The sequence below is a fragment of the Bactrocera oleae genome, chromosome 6 (genome assembly GCF_042242935.1).
Source record: "Bactrocera oleae isolate idBacOlea1 chromosome 6, idBacOlea1, whole genome shotgun sequence".
Classification (NCBI taxonomy): Eukaryota; Metazoa; Arthropoda; class Insecta; order Diptera; family Tephritidae; genus Bactrocera; species Bactrocera oleae.
In genome coordinates this window covers 1795334-1816018 of record NC_091540.1, presented here as the reverse complement: position 1 = coordinate 1816018, position 20685 = coordinate 1795334, and the positions used below count along the sequence as shown (strand labels likewise).

Below are 20685 nucleotides of genomic sequence, written 5' to 3'. Positions count from 1 at the left end.
CGACAACCGCAACAACTACAACAACACTAAGAATCAAAAGTCTGCAAATGGGACACCAGCCCAAGCAACATAACCTGATGCTGCCGAAGGCCCTAAAACGCTGAGCTTGCGCGTGCAGCCACCAATTTTGTCTGGTGCCTTTTCATTATGAGTAAATGTAAATGTGTTTGAATGTGTATCGACTAACTATTGCCTTTGTTTTTGCTTTTATAAAACGAAATGCATGTTGCTTGCAAATTCAAAATCAAGTAGGCTTTGCATTTTTTTTTTGCATGCTTAATTTGAGTTGATTTTCTTTCGTTTTTAACCCTTTTTTGAGGTTATGTACGATTTTGTAGAATATTGTGCATGTTTGAACATGTTTCATTTCATTTTTTGTTTTTATGATTTTTTTTAGTTTTTAGGTTTTTTTTTTTTTGTGTTTCAGTTTTTATTTTTTGTATTTTTTTTTTAATTTTACATGATTTTTGTTATTTTTTATGATTTTTTATTGATTTTTTTTTATGTTGCCCTTAACCAAAATGATTTCACAACATGACGCAATTATAGCATCAGCCCAAAGAACGGCAACTGCTGCCAGCATAAACGTACGAAAGATGAGCATACAGCTTAAACGTAGTTATATATGTATGTATATAAAGAGGCTACCTATTAGAGATATTTGAACGTATTATTTTGATACTGTCGCTTATAACGTGGACAATTTGTAAATGTAGCAATTTACTAGATACCATTATATTGCTCTGAAGGAAATTTGGATTTCAATTCTTAATGGAAATAGGATACAGTGCTATCCTATTACATTTTTAAAGAGGAAACTTTGGCTACGGAAATTCCAAGACTTTTTCTCTAAGTACACATGTAATATTCTATCCAGAAATCAATGTTTTATCGGTAGTGATAGTTAAAAATCATTACAAAATCATGCTTTCACTCTGCGCACACGGTCCACTTGACGGTATTTAGTGGACTTATTTCCCGATACTTGGCACAATTATTGATATATACACATATATATGTATATTATTGTATATAAATAAATATTTTTCACTAAGTGTTATGCACAGTCCATTGCACAGCCATTTTTAGTAATTTGAATTTCCTACAGGGCATATGACTACATCATAATCTAGATATAAGTATACCTATGTATATATGTGCTTTACTCATATTACTAAATAAATATATTTTTTAGCTTAACTTGAAGGAAAGCAAGTCGAGCCTCCTGCGAAAAGTAGTAAGCTTCATATTCTATGTATAAGTAATATATACATTTGTCTCAAAATGTACAAATATTGACATACATACATATATATATATATCAATTATGATTATGCTATTAATTGTCGAGTTTGATTTATATATTGTATATATATATAATATATAAGAGATATGACGTGTTACAGTTTACTGGTGGATACTACACATAGGTACATACATACATATATGTTTTTGTATGTACATATATAAATATTTTTGTTGTAAATATGTTGCACATATTATATATAAAAGCCAATTTACATACATATATAACAATATTCAATTAAATCATATATGTACCTATTTTAGAATTATTAATTTTTTAAATGCATACTTGAAATATTTTTATGTGCAAAAGTATGCAGTTACATACATTATGAACATACAATCGTAGTGTTCTGTTTTGTTCCATTGCTTCGTCTGTGCTTTGCTATGAACATTCGCGCGCAATTGTGCGATGTGTTTGCTGAAGTGCTAAGTACAGCAGCTTATGAGTACATTTGGAGTCAAACATACTCGTATAAGGTATAACTAAGTAGTTGCAAATACATGCGTACCCTGTAGGAAAATCTTTTCCATATCCGCATATGTGAATAATAAGTAAGATAATGGAACAGAATCATATATAAGTGAATAGATGGGCATTTTTAATAATGAGTATATTTTGGAAGTTCCAGGAAGTTGGTTAATGTATTGTGCCTTTAAATAACCAGTTTTATAACCGCCAGACTTTGTTTTTTAGAACATAAGCCTATAAAGCAATCCAATCAGGAAGTGATTTTGAAATTGAAGTTTTTGCGGTAGTAAATACTGAATGAATCAACCCAAAGATATAGCAGGCAGATATAAAAAAATATGAGGAAAATCCGACACGGTTTACTTATATTGGATGAGAAAATTTCAACGTATGTTCGGTAAAACTTTTTCTGGATAATAATTGAATAATATAGAGACTTCTCAAAACAGGAAGTATTGAAAATTGTAATTACAAAATATCTTTAAACCAAAACGAAACTCCTTTCAATAACGAAGACTTGAAGATATCCATCGGGAGCATTCCATCACATCACATCAAAAGCTGATCACATAGTCAAAATGTCAAACAGAATTCAGATATATTTGGAATATTAACAAATAATTTCTAACTATCGAACGAAAGCAAAGAATTCTGTTAGAAAGAAAGGAATAAACTATAAATCTTAATGTTAACTAAATTCAAATCTCAGATGTAATATTTTCGTGAAGCAATCGAGTATAAAAAACGTAAACCAACAATCAATTACGATATGTAATGAGATAGAGAGTATCGGTTAGTTAAGCCTCGGCTTAGTTAAGGTCTTTGCATTAACAGCTACATATTATATTCAATATATTATATATAGTCATTCAATTATTTCCTACAGGGTTAGCTTTATGCCCACATATGTATATACATGCAGAATATAAAACCGCAAAAAAATTTCCATCATACATCTGATAGATACAAATACATACATATAAATATGTGAGTATCATGCAACTCGTCGACAGAACAGAAAAATCATATGCGAAAAATATCATTGTCTGCCTGTCCACCTTTCTGCTTACAAAGAAACAATAAAGAAAAAAGAAATATATAACTACATATGTACTTGTATATGTCTATATAATATCAAACCAATACAAATACATAAGAAAATCATATATATATCAGTATATGCAACTTCAAGTTGCTTCCCGCCATTTTTGTTCCCAAATCACTGTGATTGCCCTGGCAAGGAACTGGTCTTCGAACAAAACACATATATTTTATCTCTTTTCGACATCGTCTACGCTCTTAAAAAAATAGAAAAGTCTCTTTATTTATGCATTTTTACTCTTTTCCATATTTCACTTTTAATTCTTTTTTTTAAACAACTCTTTGGCACCTACTTATTCACCGCAATTCTATGCTCACAAATTATACTGAGTAGGCAATCCGTTGAGTTGCTCCTACATAGGCGACGGTAGCAAAACAAAACAGTAAAAATAAAAGCAATATGTGAAAAAATATAAAAACCAAAAGCAAATAAAAAGAACAATTTATAACAAGCAGCAAACGCTCACTTCTCCGTTTTGTTTTGCTTCCACATTCGCCACAAGACGACTCGTTTATTAAGCGCCTAACATATCGATGACAACTGACAAGAATTAGTTGATCCTACTTCGCATATATATTATTTACGTGTGAAAATTAATCATTTTATTTTCAACTTTGTGGTCGCAAGCTTTCTTTAAGGATTCGAGGTTTATCCCATTTAGATCTGAAATTTTTTAATATTAATAACTTTTTACAATACTTCCTACTTCATGGCTTTTTATATGAACTTTATTAATTTCACTATTACAGAATACAGCAAGTAGAGCCACTGTTGGCTTTATGCACAAAATCACGTTTTAACTTAAAAATTTATTATAAATCCTTATTTATAACCATTTGTTAGCTTAGGTTAGGTAATGAGGCCACGAACAATCCCACTTGGACAGCTAGAAACGCCGACCCGTTGGAATACCCAGAACTCCTAAGTACACAGTCCTGAACAGGATCAAAATCTGGGGCCATTCTTGGGCAGACCCGGCTCTGGTATTCCTATTCCCCAGTATTTTTCAGAGCTCGTCGAATCACCTTAAACGACATATATTGTCTGTATATAACAAATTTATTATTATTTAACAAATATCTAAATTTTTTCGGAAGCTCAATCAGTAATATTTCGAATGTGGTTCCTTTTATAATGAATGATTTTTTATGTAACTTATAAAGTCTTATTTCTATTCGTAGAGACCTAAACTTAAATTAGTTTTAGTTTCTTCAAAGAAATCCCGAAGCGAATACCTGGTGAATCTTATCATTATTGATAATGTTTTTAAGGAGCTATATTATTAATATTGGCTGTTCTTTGCTCTCATCTCTTCAGATCTGATATTAAGTTTGAAATTGCTTCGAAAACCTTTCCAGTTGGAAAATGCGTAACCTAAAAGTAGCAGATTCACGAAAACCCCTAAATTAAGAGAAGAGCTAAGAGCATCAAATCAATGATCTACTTTTGCAAAAGATAAAAGTTAATGAAGAAGAATCTAACCTTCAAGTACAAGACCTATCGTTATGTCGACGCTTTGGTTCACCAATGATGCAAGAAGTCAATGCTGCATTCTGAGATCTCTATTTATCTTCAAAACATTTAAGGAAGTCTTTTCGTCAGCGCAAAATTGTGAAATATTCTATTTTATTGGCTGAAGAACTCAGACTCTCTTTCATTTACAAGTAAACAGTAAAAAAGTAACAAAGTAAACTCTAATAGCTCCATCTATGTGTCGACTAGTGCGTTAGAATCTGCTATCCTTTATCGACTTCATGACATTTCATCTAAATATACATCTTGTATATACAATATATTGAACCTTTGTTGGTCAACTTTACTGTTTGACTCCTCGCCTTATATACGAAAGAGCACTTTTTAAAGAAACTTACAGCAAGAATATAGCTCCTTTGCTGCTTTTTACTCTTCTTTTGAGAATATAACGTGATCTTCTGAGCATGAGCGTAAAACTTCTTAAAGAGCGCGTCACATAAGCAAGAGCGTATTTTATATATTATAATGTAAGTTGTCTTGCATCCTCTTCTAGCTTCTTTTAGCACTCGCTGGTCTTTTGCTATACATATTTATTTACACTGCAAGCGCTTGAGCAGGTCTTTGCCATGCTAGCTGCTGAGTGGCTCTTCTAGTTGGCTGATGGTTCAGCTAAATCGTCAGCGCTGCAAGTGCATATCTACTTATACATACATGTAGTTGCATATGTATATATGTATGTATGTGTGCTGACATTTACGTTTGTTCGTTTCTGCATTTTCCTCCACTGCAGCACGCACATACAAACACTCCATTGCACGCGCATTAACGGCCTACCTGTTTGTAGGTGTGTGTGTAGCCTCTTGTTAAATCTTCACATACATACAAGCAGCTACTTGCGTGTGTGCATTGCTGAGCTGCTGTTCTGGTTTCTAATTGTCGCGCTTGCTGCTGCCGCTACGCTCCCGCTGCACAACACTCGTTGCATGCAACTGCAGCCTGCCACTGACTCTTTGATTTCGCTGCTTTATTTACCTTTTTTCGTCGCGCTCTATGTTTTTTCCATATTTTTTCTTTTGCTTTTTCAATTTTTATTTTAACGTTTGTTTTTTTTTTTCCTTTCTGCTTCAAATGGGCTCGCATTGTTGTTGCGTGCGCTCGACTCCCCGCTGTTGTTGTTACTCTCAGCTGCATTATGATTGCGCTGTCGTTCTGTTGCCTGCATCTCTCGTTGTTGTTGTTTGCTGCTGCTGCTGCGACTGTTGTCTCCACTAGTGTACGCTTGTGTGCTGTTGTTGTTGTTGTTACACTGACTCTGTGCACTCGCACGCTCGCTAATTGTTGTCGTTGTTGTTGGCTGCGTTGTTTCACCAGCTCGCTGGCTGCCTGCCTGCCTGCCTGCCTGCCTGCTTTTGACTGACTAGCTGGTGTTTTTCGAGCGTTCTGACTGTCTGCATTGGTATGAGTGACAAATGCCGTCGCTCAGATTTGCTCGTGTGTCGGTGAGTAGTTGACGACGTCAACGCCGCCGCCAGGAGGAGGTGGCAGAACCTACACCGCGCGCCGACTAAAACGGCAGCACAGTTGATTGAGAACAACGAAGCAAGTAAGACGTGTTTGTTGGTTGGTGGTTAACACTTTAACGCTGGTTTTGTTTTTTGGGAACACTCTGCTGTACGCCAAAACGCCAACCCAACAACGCAACACCAAACGACAATTCACAGTGCAGACGTACGCTCGCGTGGGTGTGTGTGTGTATTCGTATGTGCGTGTGGTTCAGCTAATAGACGCGAATTTGCAAAAGTCGATCAGTGCCAAAATAACAATAACAATAACATTAAAAAAGTAATAAGTAACACAAAACCATTTGAAGACGTGCTAAATACTTCTAGTTCATTGGACATAACAACAAAAACGTTAGAAAATATTGTTTCAAAAATTGTTCGAATTTCGTATTGTTCGAAAAAATTGTAAACAAAACGATTTGTAAATGACTAAAACTTTTTCAGTGTGAAATTTGCCGATTTCGACAAATTTAAAATCATAAAAAGTGAAAAAAGTATCAACAAAGTGCTGTGAAAAATTGTAAGTTTAAAAATCTAAAAAAATTAGAAATATATTTAAAAACTAAAAGTGCAAAAATAATAAAATACAAGCAGTAAAAAATATCTTTGTGCTTTTCTTGACAAAATTTTGACAAAAACTTAGTGAGAAAAATAAAAAGTGGCAGTGTTTTGAATTTGTGCAAACCTAAATTATAGAAATGAAGACCAAAAAAAAAAATTTTTTTTTTAAATTTCTTTTTACTAAAAATTTTAAATTTCAGTTCTCAACTTAACCAACTTAAATATTAAAACGAATTATATAATTGTATTAAGACTTGTCACCACCATATTGAGTTTTATAATTTTTTTTTTATGGAGCATGTATAACTTTAATTTTAACAAAAAAAATTATTAAATTATTATTAATTATTAAAATATAAATATTTTTTTTATTAAAGGAAGAACAGGAAATTAAAAATTTTAAATAAATATTTTTTTTATCAATAATTTTTTTAATAATCTTTAACAAAAATAAAACAATATAAAAACCTTTTTATTAAATCTATATTGGAATCAAATTACAACAACCATAAATCAAAATTTATTTTGTTAAATAAATACTTTCAAAATTTTTATGTAATCAAAATTCAATATTTTTCAATTTGGGTAGAAAATCAAAAAAAAATCATTAAAACCAAAAATTAATTTCTTTAAAAAATATAAGATTTAGTTTTTTTATACAAAAATTTGTCAAAAATTGTTAAATAATAATATTTCTTTTAATTTTGATGCTTTTTACTCAATAAAAAAATGTTTATATTAAAAAAAATTTTTAGGTCGGAAATGATTAACTGAACCCCAAACTTTTCTTCAACGAATTGCTGATTTGTTTAAAACTAACAAAAAAAATTCATTTTCAATATTATTTTTTTTTATCAATTTATTTTGTTAGATTTAGCAATTTTTTTCTTTAATTTTATGTAATTATACTAATACTTTAAAGTGTTAAAAATTATATGTTTACATTTTACCAATTTACAAAAAAAAATCATTATCTTTTACACAAATTATATGCAACAAATAAAAAGTATAAGTAATTAATTTAAAGATTTATAATTTTACAGTAAAAACAAACTTTTTGAGTTCAAGTTTGAGAGTAAAAGGAATTTCACAACTGCACGCAACAATTTCAAACAATTTGCCATAAAGCGTGAGAACAGTGAAAATCATTTCAATTGCAGACAAGAATTAGAAAAAGTGCTTAATTATTTAAAAATATCAAAAAAATATCAAAAAGTGCCAAGAAAAATTATAAAAATCAAAGAAACATCGAAACATTGCAAACACAACACAAATACAACAATTATACAACAAATACTAAAAAGCAAATATAACTAACAGTAAGAAACAATTCTGTTGCGCGCAAGAATAATCCTGTGCGAGCGCGATCCCTCACACTGCCGCCCACATTGCTGCGCAGGTACGGCGAACAGGTGTGTATGCGCACTTATGCAAAAGCAACAGTAACAACAAAGCGTGAAGAGAGAAAAGAAGCAACAGAGACAAACAAACTCACAACCACAGAAATAAAAACAAAAACTCAGCTGCAAAAGCGTGCAGCAAAAATCAGGGAAATAAAAAACAAAAAAAACGAAATTAAATCACAAAAAATAAAACGATGGCTGTTGTCTTTTATATGCCCGAGGGCGGCGGCGATGACTCTGCATCGTCATCGAGTGGCGGTCACGGCAGTGCGGGCAGCGGCAGCGCTGCTTCGTCGACATCACAATCGCCCAACACCACCACATCGGCTACACAAACGCCCATGCAGAGTCCGCTACCGCCGCATTTTATGATGGCCTTCTATCAGTATATGAGTAAGTTGCACTTATTTCCTTATATTTTATGTGTATTTTTTTTTTTCTCTATTGTTATAATAAGTTCTTTATTGAATTTAGTGATTACTTTTATTATATTTCTGCTATTCTTTACTATTATTAAAAAATGTAAAATCTATATAATACAGGTATACCATCTATATAGGCAAACATTTTCCTATTGGGTGTGTCACCCATTTTATCGATTTTCATTTCAAATTTACCATTAGTCAAAACAAATTTTCCTATAATATATACAAATATATATATTTTTATTTTTCTCGACGCCCCTATCATAAGTAGAAATAATGTTTGCGGTTTTTTAACTAGAAAATTTATTATGGGATATTCCTTCTGCAAAAGAGTTGGTAATGAATAAGTTGCAAACGGGTCAAAGGCTTTAGGGGTCGATGCAATGAACTTTCCAAGAAAATTCGAATTTCCGATTTGTATGAAAAACGCAATGTCGAAACATATAAAGTTTTTCGGACTCTTCGTTGCCGAACATTAAACTTTATATTAGTTCAAGCTTACCTTTTAGCATAATTTTAGGCTATTCAACGCTGAGCATAGTCTACAAATTGGATTAAAGCTGCCGAAAATATGCCATAGTAAAACAAAATATGATAGTTTAAGCTTATTATCGTTAGCATACTTTAAGGCTAATAAATTCGAGGTATAGTCTACAAAGAGGAGCAAGAAGTTCGACAATATGCAGAACTATGCAAATTTTTTATAAAACAAAAACATTTATTTTTAAGAGTTATCAGCAAACTTTTAGGCTATTAAACATGAAAATGTTTTTAAGGTCGTTATTAAAAAATTGATTCTTAAACGTCTTTAGCATAATTTTAGACTATTTACCGACAATATTTCAAATATAGACGCAAAACCCGGAAAATATGCTAAAGTACAACAACATTTTAAAGATCTCATAATGTTCTTTACCAAACCACAAAAATTAGATAAACCAAAAACTTAGCCAAATTATTTTGAATATCTGAAAAAAGATTCGCCTCTCGCATTATCTATATTAGTCACTTAATAACTCTATTGATTCTTTCTTCTTTCCTAACATATTTTGATCTCCATTGCATACTATTACGCGCTCTACACACACATTCATTGATAGCTTCTGTAGCGAAAGATAAGTAGAAATATTTAATTAAACTTCGCTTTTTCAAAACTTTCCGGTAAATAATTTTTAACAGTCTTAAAACAGGAAAGTTTGGGTTTGGCTTTTAGCGGTTTCTGCAACACTATTCTTTAATAAAAATGAAACAGAAAAAAACTTTTATTTTTCGAAAAAACAAACGCATAAAGCCTGAAGGTAGGCAGCAGAACAAAACTTAGGTGAATATATTGCATACTCTTAGGGTCTTTATTTCTCAAGCTATATTTTGTGCATATTTCTGGAATATGCATACGTGTATACATATATAGTATATACAATATATATATGCATAATAAAATAAATATATAAATGAATACATTTAAACATATATAAATAAAAAAAAATTTCCAAAAAAAATTAGAGTCCTTGGATACATTCACCTAGCAAAATGGCAAATATTGTCACCCAACACTTGAACTAAGCAAATATTAACAGAATGAGGTTTTAATATATAATTACATATGTATGTACATTCATCACTCATATGTAAAAAAACGTTAAAGTAAATAGTTAAACAATAGTAAGCATCGCTTGGCCATAAGAAATAAATCAATGAGTCATTGCCATTTATTACTTTATTGCTATTGTTATGAGTAGTTACAATGCAGCCATACAGTCAAGTAGTCGACAATCACAAGGTAAATAATAACTATTGCAGTAGTTACAAATATTTATGTATGTATGTATGCATTATATATGAAATGAAGTGCTAAACAATGCCAATATTTGAAGTGCTTGAGTGCTTAGCTTTATTGCCGATTTTATTGGAACTGTCTCACGTTGCTAAAAATTAAGGCAAATACAACCATATAAAATGGATTAAAGTTTAATGCAAAAGTAAATTATAGCATGAAAGTTAAATGAATGTACTAACAAAAACACTTGAACTTTTATGGGTCTATCTTATATAAACTCGGCCTTGGGAAAGTCATAAAAGTGTCAAAAATTACACAATTTTTGCCATACAATTTCAATCACACCAAAATTTACAGTTATATTTAATTTTTATGGAATTGAGGAGAAGAAAAAATATTTTTGAATTTTTATTGGTACAAAAATTATATATTTACGTATATACATATACTATATAATGTATAATTAATCTTAATCACAACAGGCGAAACCAAGCCACAACGACTGATATTCCATAAAAAAAATATAAACTTATTTAGGCATACTATTAAATATACCATATACCTAAGTATGTGTGTTTGAATGCAAACAAGCCAACTCGCGGCTATTAGCTGCTTATAAGTAATTTAACACAGTGGGTTGGTCAGCTGGGCGTTGAAATGTTTTCAACTGTCAAACGGTCAATAAACCGTATAGATACATATGCATGTACATACTTGTAGTACATACACATCAATATAAATACCGCTCATATGCTAGCATATCATTACAATAGAGCAAAATATTAGGGCAACCATTAATGTATTCAATTAGGCAAAACAAAGGCTTGGTCAAAAAGCTTAAATAATAAAAACTAAAATAAAATATTTTACATATGAAAGCATATAATATTTGACACATTCAATTGGTGCTATTTAAATTAAATATGGAAAAAAAATTATAAAAAAATTAGAAAAAAAATTATAAAAAAGTAACAAGTACAAGAATAACAATGGTTTAGATTTATGTGATAATTATATAACATATATAATAACTAAAAAATGTAAATAAAAAATAAAAACTTAAAATTAAACAAAGCTAATATTGATAATTTAGATAAAAGAGGATGTTTTTATAAACTTAAATAATAAAAATTTTTTTATTAAAAGTATATACAGATATACTTCAACATTAATTTTGAAATTTAGTGTATTAAATTTCTTGCTGCTTAATTGTAAAAAAAAAAATTACAAAAATATAAAACTATATAAAACAAATTAGAAGTGTTTATATTTAAAAAGCGTTTCAAGCATTTTTAAACACTTAACCTTCCGCACATCCGCAACACTTTTTTTACATAAATATTCTTGATAGTGTATTAGATATAAAAACGAATCTGATACAAAAAAGTATTAAAATAAATATACAACCGCTTTAATACGTTTAAATAACAACATTATATAATAAGAATTAAAAAATAAATTTTCTTTTAGAAAACTAAAAAAATATTTGTTCATTCTTTATAGAGCACAGAAAATAATTATTAAAACTAACAAAATAGTTATTAAAACCCATCTTTTTATTTTTTTATTTTATTATTTTCATACAAAAAACATAGAAATTTAAAAATTTGATAATATTTTTTTTTTTAATATTTTGTGGCAAATAATGTTTTTTTTCATAAATTATAGCTTTTTACCCTTATGGTTTAAAAAGACATTAGTTTTGTTTTTTTAATTTTTCTAACTGTAAAAGGTAGGTTTTGCAATAATTGCTCCAAATTAAAAAAAATTGCAACAATAAACAATGAAAATGATAAATAAACCCAATCCAATAAATACCTGCATAAAATACGTAAGAGACACGCCCAAACTTTGCTGTCCGCCTGACCAAGTGACCAGCGTTTGGGCATTATTTCGGCCACAGCAAACGCCCCAAATGTCTGCTCCTGCCACAAACGGTAACAAGATACTGCTTATTTAGACATTTATTACCACACCCGTGCTTTGCATGTGAATAATCTCAATACAAAAAAACAAAACAAAAAACCAACCAAAAACACAAAAAAAAGTAAAAACAAAACAAAACGAAATGAAAGCAAACAGCATAAATGCTGGACGACAATACTTCAGAAAACAAGAAATCCAGTTTGGCGCGTGCCACACCGACTCATAAGTAAAACTTCAGGCGATCGAATGCAATTGCACGCAGGCGCATATTTATGCTGTAATAAGCGCATACTTATGAGTTTGTGTGCTTATGTATGTCCTTATATGGATATACTTTTGTAAATATGTTTGTGCTGTAGCATAAAATTGACGTTAACTGTGCGCTGCTGAACTTGTTGCACGTTAGTGTGGCTGCAACTAATGATGTTGACTTGGCACGCCCATGTTTTATATTGGCCATTATGAGTTATTTTACATAAGGAATTGGGTGGCTTTAAGCATTTATATTTGAGTAAATTTATGAAAGTAAAGCAAAAAAACATTAAGAAAAAAAAGTAAAAAAAATTAAATAAAAAAATACAAAAAAATTTAAATAAAGAAATTTTAAAAAATTATTAAACAACAAAAATTTAAAAATCCCAAAAAAAAATGTTAATCATAAATACTAAATCTATTATGCAGTATCTTGCCCATCTCCAAATCTCAAATTTTTTCTATAACCTTTTAAGCTCATAACCCACAGCTGATATTTCGCCTACGCTACAAAATAAAAGCTGAATAGTAAAAAAGCTTAAAAAAAGGCAAGCTACTCACTACAAATCGCCTATATACAAGCAAAATGCGCACGCGATCACTGCTCTTGTCGGCACATTAGCAATCGCCAAACACACACACATGCATACTTACATACATAAAGCGCTCTAAAGCCAAAGAACTTTAGAGAAAACACAACTGGTTGCTAAGCTGCCGTTTGAACTGCATTCATTATAAAAAAATGTAAAAAACTTCACAAAAAAGATAAAAAAAATACCTACAACAACTAAAACAAACGCTTATAAAATTGTGCTTAAAAAATCACAGCAACACCACATAGTAGAAATGCTTGTGGAAGAGGAAGCTCTGTAACTGCATGCAAGCTGAAACTGGATAAACGGGTTCTTTTACTACAATTGTTTGCAAACCAGCTAAGCGAAGCTTACAGAAATATTAAAACCAAAAAAATAAAAACGCTGCGGTTGTAGCTTGTCACTATGTAGGTGTGTAGTTTATGTGACTTTTGAAGGTTTTGCATGAGGTAGGTTGGGTATTGGTCGCAGGTATAGTAGTATAGAAAGCATTTTTTGAGGGTTTTAATAAAAATTAGTTATTTTTTTGAAAATATTGAAAGGCATAAAAAATATGTTCTTCAAAATAATTTTATTAATTTTAGTTAATTTAAGTTTTTAATGTTTAGATAAAAATAACATATATTTGAAATGCGTCATGCTTAGTTAAAGCACTTAAAAGAACAATTTCTGTATTACCAGTCAGATATATCAAGATTTCTATTAGTAGCCAGTAAGCAACATTCTTAGCACTTTCTTGTAAGTATTTACTTGTATTATACTTTTCCATAGCATGCCTATTTTCCAACCATTTTGCATTCAATGTTGCTCATACGACATGTAGAGCCCAAATTAGCAAAATTTTCTTAAACATACATACATACGTATGGGTGTTTGGATATCAAGGCTTTTATATAAAAAAAAAATATTACTTTGGATATATATTTTCACTATATTTGAATTTAGGAAAGATTTTTTTTTCGAAAAAATATTTTAAAACTTTATTGTATAATATTTTTTAAAATAAATAAAGTCAAAAATAATTTTTCTTTTAATATATAATTTATATATAACATTTCGTTATTTCTGGTTTACTAAAAATATATACCCAGATATATCATTTTGAAAAAAATTAAAAACAATTTTTTTCATGATTCTAAATATTTAATGTTAAAAAAAAGTACCTAATTCATTTATAATAAATTTTCAAAACCATTTTTTTTTGTACTGAAAAATATAAATTCAAATAATTTTTAATGAATTTGTGGAGGGTTTTGAGTAGAATTGGTTGTTTATTTGAACATTTTGAAGGCGTAAAAATTATTTAAAACTACCAATTCAAAAACTTTTAAATTTTAAATAATTGCTTATAGCCGAAGTTTCAACCAAGCAAACACATATATGCACATATAAATACACATGTTTCCACTCCCGCTTCTAGCAATGCTGAGTCATCAAAGTCAACACCATCAACAAAAAAGGCTAGCATACATAAAAATAAAGCAAACACCTACCAAACCACCAAAGGCTCCACCCATCGCCGTCGAGTTGAAACAAAATGCATACGCACACAAAGCCAGTACATAAAGCCCATACACACACATCTACTTACAAGCGCTTACAGCCTCGATACGCAGAATGTACAAGGGTGGCTACAGCCGCCACCAACCACTATGTTTCACCTACCTAATCCCTACATTCCCGCGCTCTAACGAATCCAGCAAATACTTGTGCACAGCTATGCCTATTCATCCCTAACTCTGCCTTTTTTCATACTTTTTACTCACCAGCTTGTCTGCTTTGTTTGTTTCTTGCTCACTCTCATCTTGTGCCTTTGCTCCATAAATTTTATCTCTAATCGCCTTTGGTGCACATATTCATAACTAAGCTGAGATTTTTTTTTTCATCACTCTCATATTGCTGGTTGCCCAACTTTTTGCTTGCTCCTCTCTGTCTTTTTATATGTTTTTTATCAGCTCCTACAGGGTAATATGTAGGCCTATTGCAAACAACCCTTTTTACATGTTTTGGACTTTTGTATTTTTTGTTGTAGAATGCGCGATTTTGTTGCTCTTTTTGGTTTTCTCTGGTTTTATTATTGCTCTTTATACCTTGTTATTTGTTTTGTTGTTTTGTACCTAGCAACCACATAGTATATTTTGGACTTTCCCGCCAGAAAACACAATCTCATACCTTTATATATGCCGTTTGGTATTCCCTTGTGTTTAGCGTGTTATTCTATGTGTTTTTTGCTACCAGTTTCTCTCTCTCTCTACATTTCTTTACCTTGATGACGCATCGTGGTATATCAACCAATCCAAAATTTTATTATTTGGGAGTTTAAATACTGCGTTTCGAAGAAGATGTGCGGTCATTTTTGAAAATAGTTAAACTACTTTCCTAACTTATATACTACCTTTAAGATATTTGAAAACTTTATAGACTTTTGTTTTAGAGAGCATTTGGCTGACTGCCATCTCCTCATCTTATGAGTCAACTAGTCCTTATGCTATATTAATTTTTAGGTGTTCGATCAGTCGATTGCTTCAAATTGAACCAATTCTCATATAAACCGATTGAGATCTTATTTATAACCTCTTCTGCAGTTGAGTTAACAGAGGATCCTAGATTGCTTATATATAAGAGCCCAAAAACAACTGCCTGATTTATCGAGAGGTTTTTGTAAATTATGGTAAATTGTAGCTTTTTCTGCACCACCATCATATCTTCCTTAATCCTTACCCACAATCACAGATTTGTATACCAAACCAAACAAATACACTCCCACCTATTGGTAGATTCCTCTTTTGTTTCTCGCTACTACATCACCTCAACTACTAGTTAGCGCCCAATTCAGCTAACGGTACTTCAAGTTTATTACGTACCCTGCCACAATTTACAAGTCATTAACTAATTCACAGAGCAATGCTTGACTTTAAGCTTTACTTCCTCACTTATCCAGCTCCCTTACATGCGGCGTACATAAAATCTTGGAAATCTTAACAAATATGCGTGCGAATAACGGTATTTGTAAGTACGTGCTGCATACACATTGTGCCAAAACTTCAACTCAAAGTCACACATACTCAGAAACCACTGCAGGCAATTCTTCATGTACGGCATTGTTCTTGAAGGGTGGATGCTGGCACTTTCAACATGCGCCTAGCATATATGCTTCCGTGTAAATGTTTATAAGTAAGACAGGCACCAAGTAAAAACTTGCTGCAATCCCAAGCATTGTTACCGGGCAGTGCCGTTGTGGCGCCTGAAACGCTCATACATACCCAACCATCCGACAGCATGCGCTCAACCCCTAAAAGCATACACCTATTGCAAAAGCTTGACGCTCGGCTGTTGTCAGGCGTTCGTTTTGCGGCTGAAAAGTAGGCAGCAAATAATAATAATAAAATATTTTCTGTACACATAAAGTTTCACTGCCTACATTCCGGCGTGCAACCACGCTTTCAGCGTATTTTGTTTTGCTTTGCACTTTCTTAACATTGCACACCTGACCACCGCGCCGCCTGCAGAAGCCGACGCCCCGCATATCGATCCGCCGGGCGTTCATTTTCTTTCATTTGGCTGTTGCCAACAGCTGTTTGGCCGCGTCCATAATTACGCCTAAAAGTCTGCAAAGCTGCTTGGCATGCATATATGCGCGCGCGTCATTTTCGCCGGTTTTGTTTTGCTCAGCAACTTCGTATGCGTTGTTTGGCAAACGGCCGTGAACCTGGTCGTCAGGTCGTCGTGTTGCTTGTTAGGTGTGTATCTGGACGAGCAAAAGCAGGGCGTGCAGCAGCAAGTAGCGCTGACTTATTGTCGTTTCTCTGGCCTTTTTTGCTGCTGCTGTTGCTATTGCCGTTGCTTTTGCGCTGGCTTTTGACTGTTTGGCTGCTTGCCAGGCGGAAAATGGGCGCGTCAGCAACGAACCGTACAACAAACATGGCGGTCGCGCTGTGCTGCTTAGAAACAGCTGTGCGCCTCTGGTTAGCTGATAAGTGGGCCTTGCCGCAAATGTTTTCAAAACAAATTTGCATTTATTTTTTTTATTTTTTTGCCTTGCATATTATTTCGCTCACAATGCCTATGGCTGCACGGCTGTAACTTTTGTAAATACACAACTTTGTTGCTAAACTTTTGTTGCCAAGCTGCTGACTGCTAGCGCACTCCATTCCGGTCGCCCGCATACGCCGCGCCACATCAAAGGCTGTTACAGTTACTGTCTACAGTTGGGCGCTTGTATGCCAACAGCTTTTGTGTTATTGTTGTTGCTTTCGTCGCATTGTTGTTGCAGCGGCTTTGTGCCATTGCCATTGCCATTGAATTTTATACTGGAAAAGCCGAGCTGCTGCTGCTGCCGCTACGGCTCTTGTTACCGCTGTATTATATTCCAGTTTTACTGCTTTTCACTTGGTTTGTTTTTATGCCTTTCCATTTTATGCCTCATTTTCTATTACCGCATCGGCTGGCAACTGCTGTCGTCAACAACTGCGCCTACAGTTTATAGGTGGCAGCCACAACAGCATATTATATCATGCTACTTTTTGTTCACTTTGCAATTTTTTTTTTGCCGTTTGTTGTTGCTGCTGCAGCTTCATATTCGTTGCGATTTGCATGCATAATGTGAAATTTGCATTCAACTGCGCCACAAAATGCGGCAAGTCAACAAGCCGGCAAACTGCAGCAATATATATATAGTAGTATGTATGTAAGCCATATATATTGTGGTATATATAATATATAAGTATGTATGTGCATAATGAGACTTTACAGCTACTGAACGTTGTTACCAAGTACAGCAATTTGTTAGCATTTTTGTTGTTATCTTGCAGTTTATTCATTACTTTTTGCCGCGCCTGTTACCGTGTTATCGTTCGTGCTTACCGCTCTCTTTCTCTTTATAGTTCTCCCTTTGTCATTTTACAAAGATTTTTTGTAGAGCATATCAGCTCAGCAACATGTACATATAAAGTAAAAATATATATGTATATATAAATATACAATAAAAATTAATAAAAAAAATGTTTCCAATTGTTGTTGCATTGTCACTGCTACTGCTCATTCATACTTAAATATACATTTTTTTTTATATAGTCAACAGTCATTCAAAATTTAATATATAACTTAACTTAAAAGTTCTTTGTTGTTTTTGTAATTTTCATTTTCTTCTTTAACTTTAATTGTACTGTGATGGCAACTTTGAATAGCCCTTTTATGTTGTTGCTAATATAAGCATTTTTAAAGTAGCATTTGTGGGACTAAGACATGGTTAGAGCATTGAAAAAAATCCAAAATATAGTGAAAAAGTTATGAAAAGTGTTAAAAGCATTGAACTACTTACATAGATGAAATAAAATTAAATGCAGAAATTTCCTCTGAAAATATTCAAGATTAAGCGAGATTGAGTACATTGACCACAGAAAAGTATAACTTTTGAAATTTCCGTTGTTTTTTTTTTTGCTTTATACCGTGGAGAAGCAAAATTTTTTGTAGTTAAGTGCATTTAGGGCATTTTAGTCATTAAACAAAAGCTCTAAAAAAGTTAAAAGCTCTACTTTTTTATTTTCTTACTTTTATTCTTAAAACAAAATTAAAAATTAAAAAAAAAAAAAATTTTGTTTAATGACATTTTTCTAAAAATTAAAAATTTTCGCTCAATTTAATTCTTCATAATATTAAATATTCACTTTCAGCCTAAGTCTATATAAATTAAGACAACACGAAAGCTTTGAAAAGCTCTCAAAAACTTCTCCACATTCCTTTATTACGATTCAAGATTTACCTTCGTTTTGTTGTTAGGCTTATATATTTATACCTTCCTTACAAAGCTTGTTAAAACAAACAAATTTTAACTTTAACACTTTGCCGTAAGCTTTACTTATGTACTTTAACCTTTCAGTCTAAATCAATATGCACAGTGTGTGTTAGATATTCGTTAAGTTTTTGAACAAAAACTTCAAAAAAAAAATTATTCAGTCTTATTATGTCACTAAAAGCTTTGCAAAAGCTCCAATCATTTTAATTTCATATATAATATTTACCAACGCAACTGTCTTACTGAAATTGAAACATAAGAAAGAAAGATCCTAAAGAAATACCCAAATAAGATAAAAAGCTCAATCGTAAATATTTCGATTACAGAATTTTCTTTCGAAATCTATCTCGTTTGCTAAACATGTTTACTTCTAACAGCTTGTATTAGCCTAAGTGCAATTATAAAGGGTGTTTCAATATAAGCTTTTTGTTACCATAAAAAAATAAATATGTACATACATACCTACAGAGTTATGCTAATATATTCCGTAAGAGCACTGTTCAAAGCAGACATGAACCTATACATATACACATGTTTGGGTGTATATATATTTTAATATATATTGTATATAATAAGCACACCGTAGACATTCCGGCAGCACTTCACAAAACCAAACTGTCTACCAAGCATCCCGTGTAATGTCTTGCACTAGCCAGTGTTTTGCTGTTGTTGTCGGAGCAGCTAAGTCAAGTTGATGACACATGCCACTGGTATTTTATAAGTTGTACGTGAAGTAACAAAAGCGCGGCAACTACCGGCATTCCACGGCATTGATGTCACAAATAATCACACATACACATATATATATATTATATATGTATATATATAATGTGTAGATAAGTAATTAAGTGTGCACATATGCTCATCAGCAAGTCAGTTGTTGTGCATAGCAGACAACACATGTTTCTTTTGCAGTTTCAAGGGCGCTGCTCCACACTTTTTGATTGCACTGTACCATCATTTGTGCATAGAATGAATTTAGTTGTGCCTCAGCGCGGCGTTCTTAATCTTTGATGAATGCATTGTTATATAATAATGGTAGACAATTATTTACAAATTGTAAAATAATTAATTAAAAATTAGCATAATTAGAATACATTATTTCACAACTTAATAATAATAAAAAGTAATTTTTAAAATTAATAAAGTTAAAAAATAACATGATAACTGATGATATGACAAAAATAATGTAAAAATGTATAAGACAATTTCTTTAAAATTTTTAAAAAACTTTCAAAGAATATTTTTAATAATTTAAAAAAAATATTTTTAATAATTTAAAAAAAATTTTAAAAAGAAATTATTATTTTATAAAAATATTTAAAACTTTTTTATGAATTATAAAATTTTAAAATCGGCAGCAAATTAAAAATATATATAAATATATATTAATAGAATAAATAATATATAAGAAAATATTAGCAAATATTAAAAAATTATTTAAAAAATTAAAACACGTAAGTAATATTATATAAATTAAAAAAAAGAACCAAAATTGCACTCAAATTAGTGCACGTGCTGAGCGGAACGCAATCAAAAGCCACAAGCTACGCGAATATTCGCGAAGCTTCTCGTATGAATGTCTACGAATGGGACCTCCAAGTCATACTCATTATCGCTACTTTGACTCTACTTCCATATTTGTACATTACTTAGTATATGTCTGAGCTGACTAATTTGCAGCAAAATATATGTAATTGATTTTGCTTTAGCTGGCCTTGATAATCGGCTGTCTGTGGGTGCTGAAAGCAATAAATGCGCTATTATTATTGAGACACTGAACTTGACATTACACATAGCTATGTTACGCATCGGCGCTTTGCGACAAAATTAATAATTACAAATAAAAAAATAATAAAACGCATACAGATGTATGTATATATAAGTATAGGGCTAACGCAGTAATTGTCGTTGCTTAGTACTTCATATACACTTGTATGTATATATATGAGTATGTATTTATTTATTATCAATCTATCATCGCTAAAATAAAACACTAACTGCATTGCGGTAGCTGCAACTAATCGCATTATCGCGCGC

General features: G+C 31.7%; 1 protein-coding gene across 4 annotated transcripts in view; it reads left to right on the top strand.

Annotated features, from left to right (window-relative positions):
• Positions 1–5941: 5941 nt before the first annotated feature.
• The window catches only part of hid (head involution defective), a 38941-nt gene continuing 24197 nt past the window's right edge, over positions 5942–20685 (top strand). For all 4 annotated transcript variants that reach the window (XM_014239962.3, XM_014239961.3, XM_014239960.3 and 1 more), the window contains exons 1-2: positions 5942–6434; positions 7519–8271. In XM_014239962.3, the coding sequence (XP_014095437.3) occupies positions 8073–8271 (199 nt within the window). In that variant the 5' untranslated portion in view covers positions 5942–6434; positions 7519–8072. The remainder of the gene's footprint in view (positions 6435–7518; positions 8272–20685) is intronic.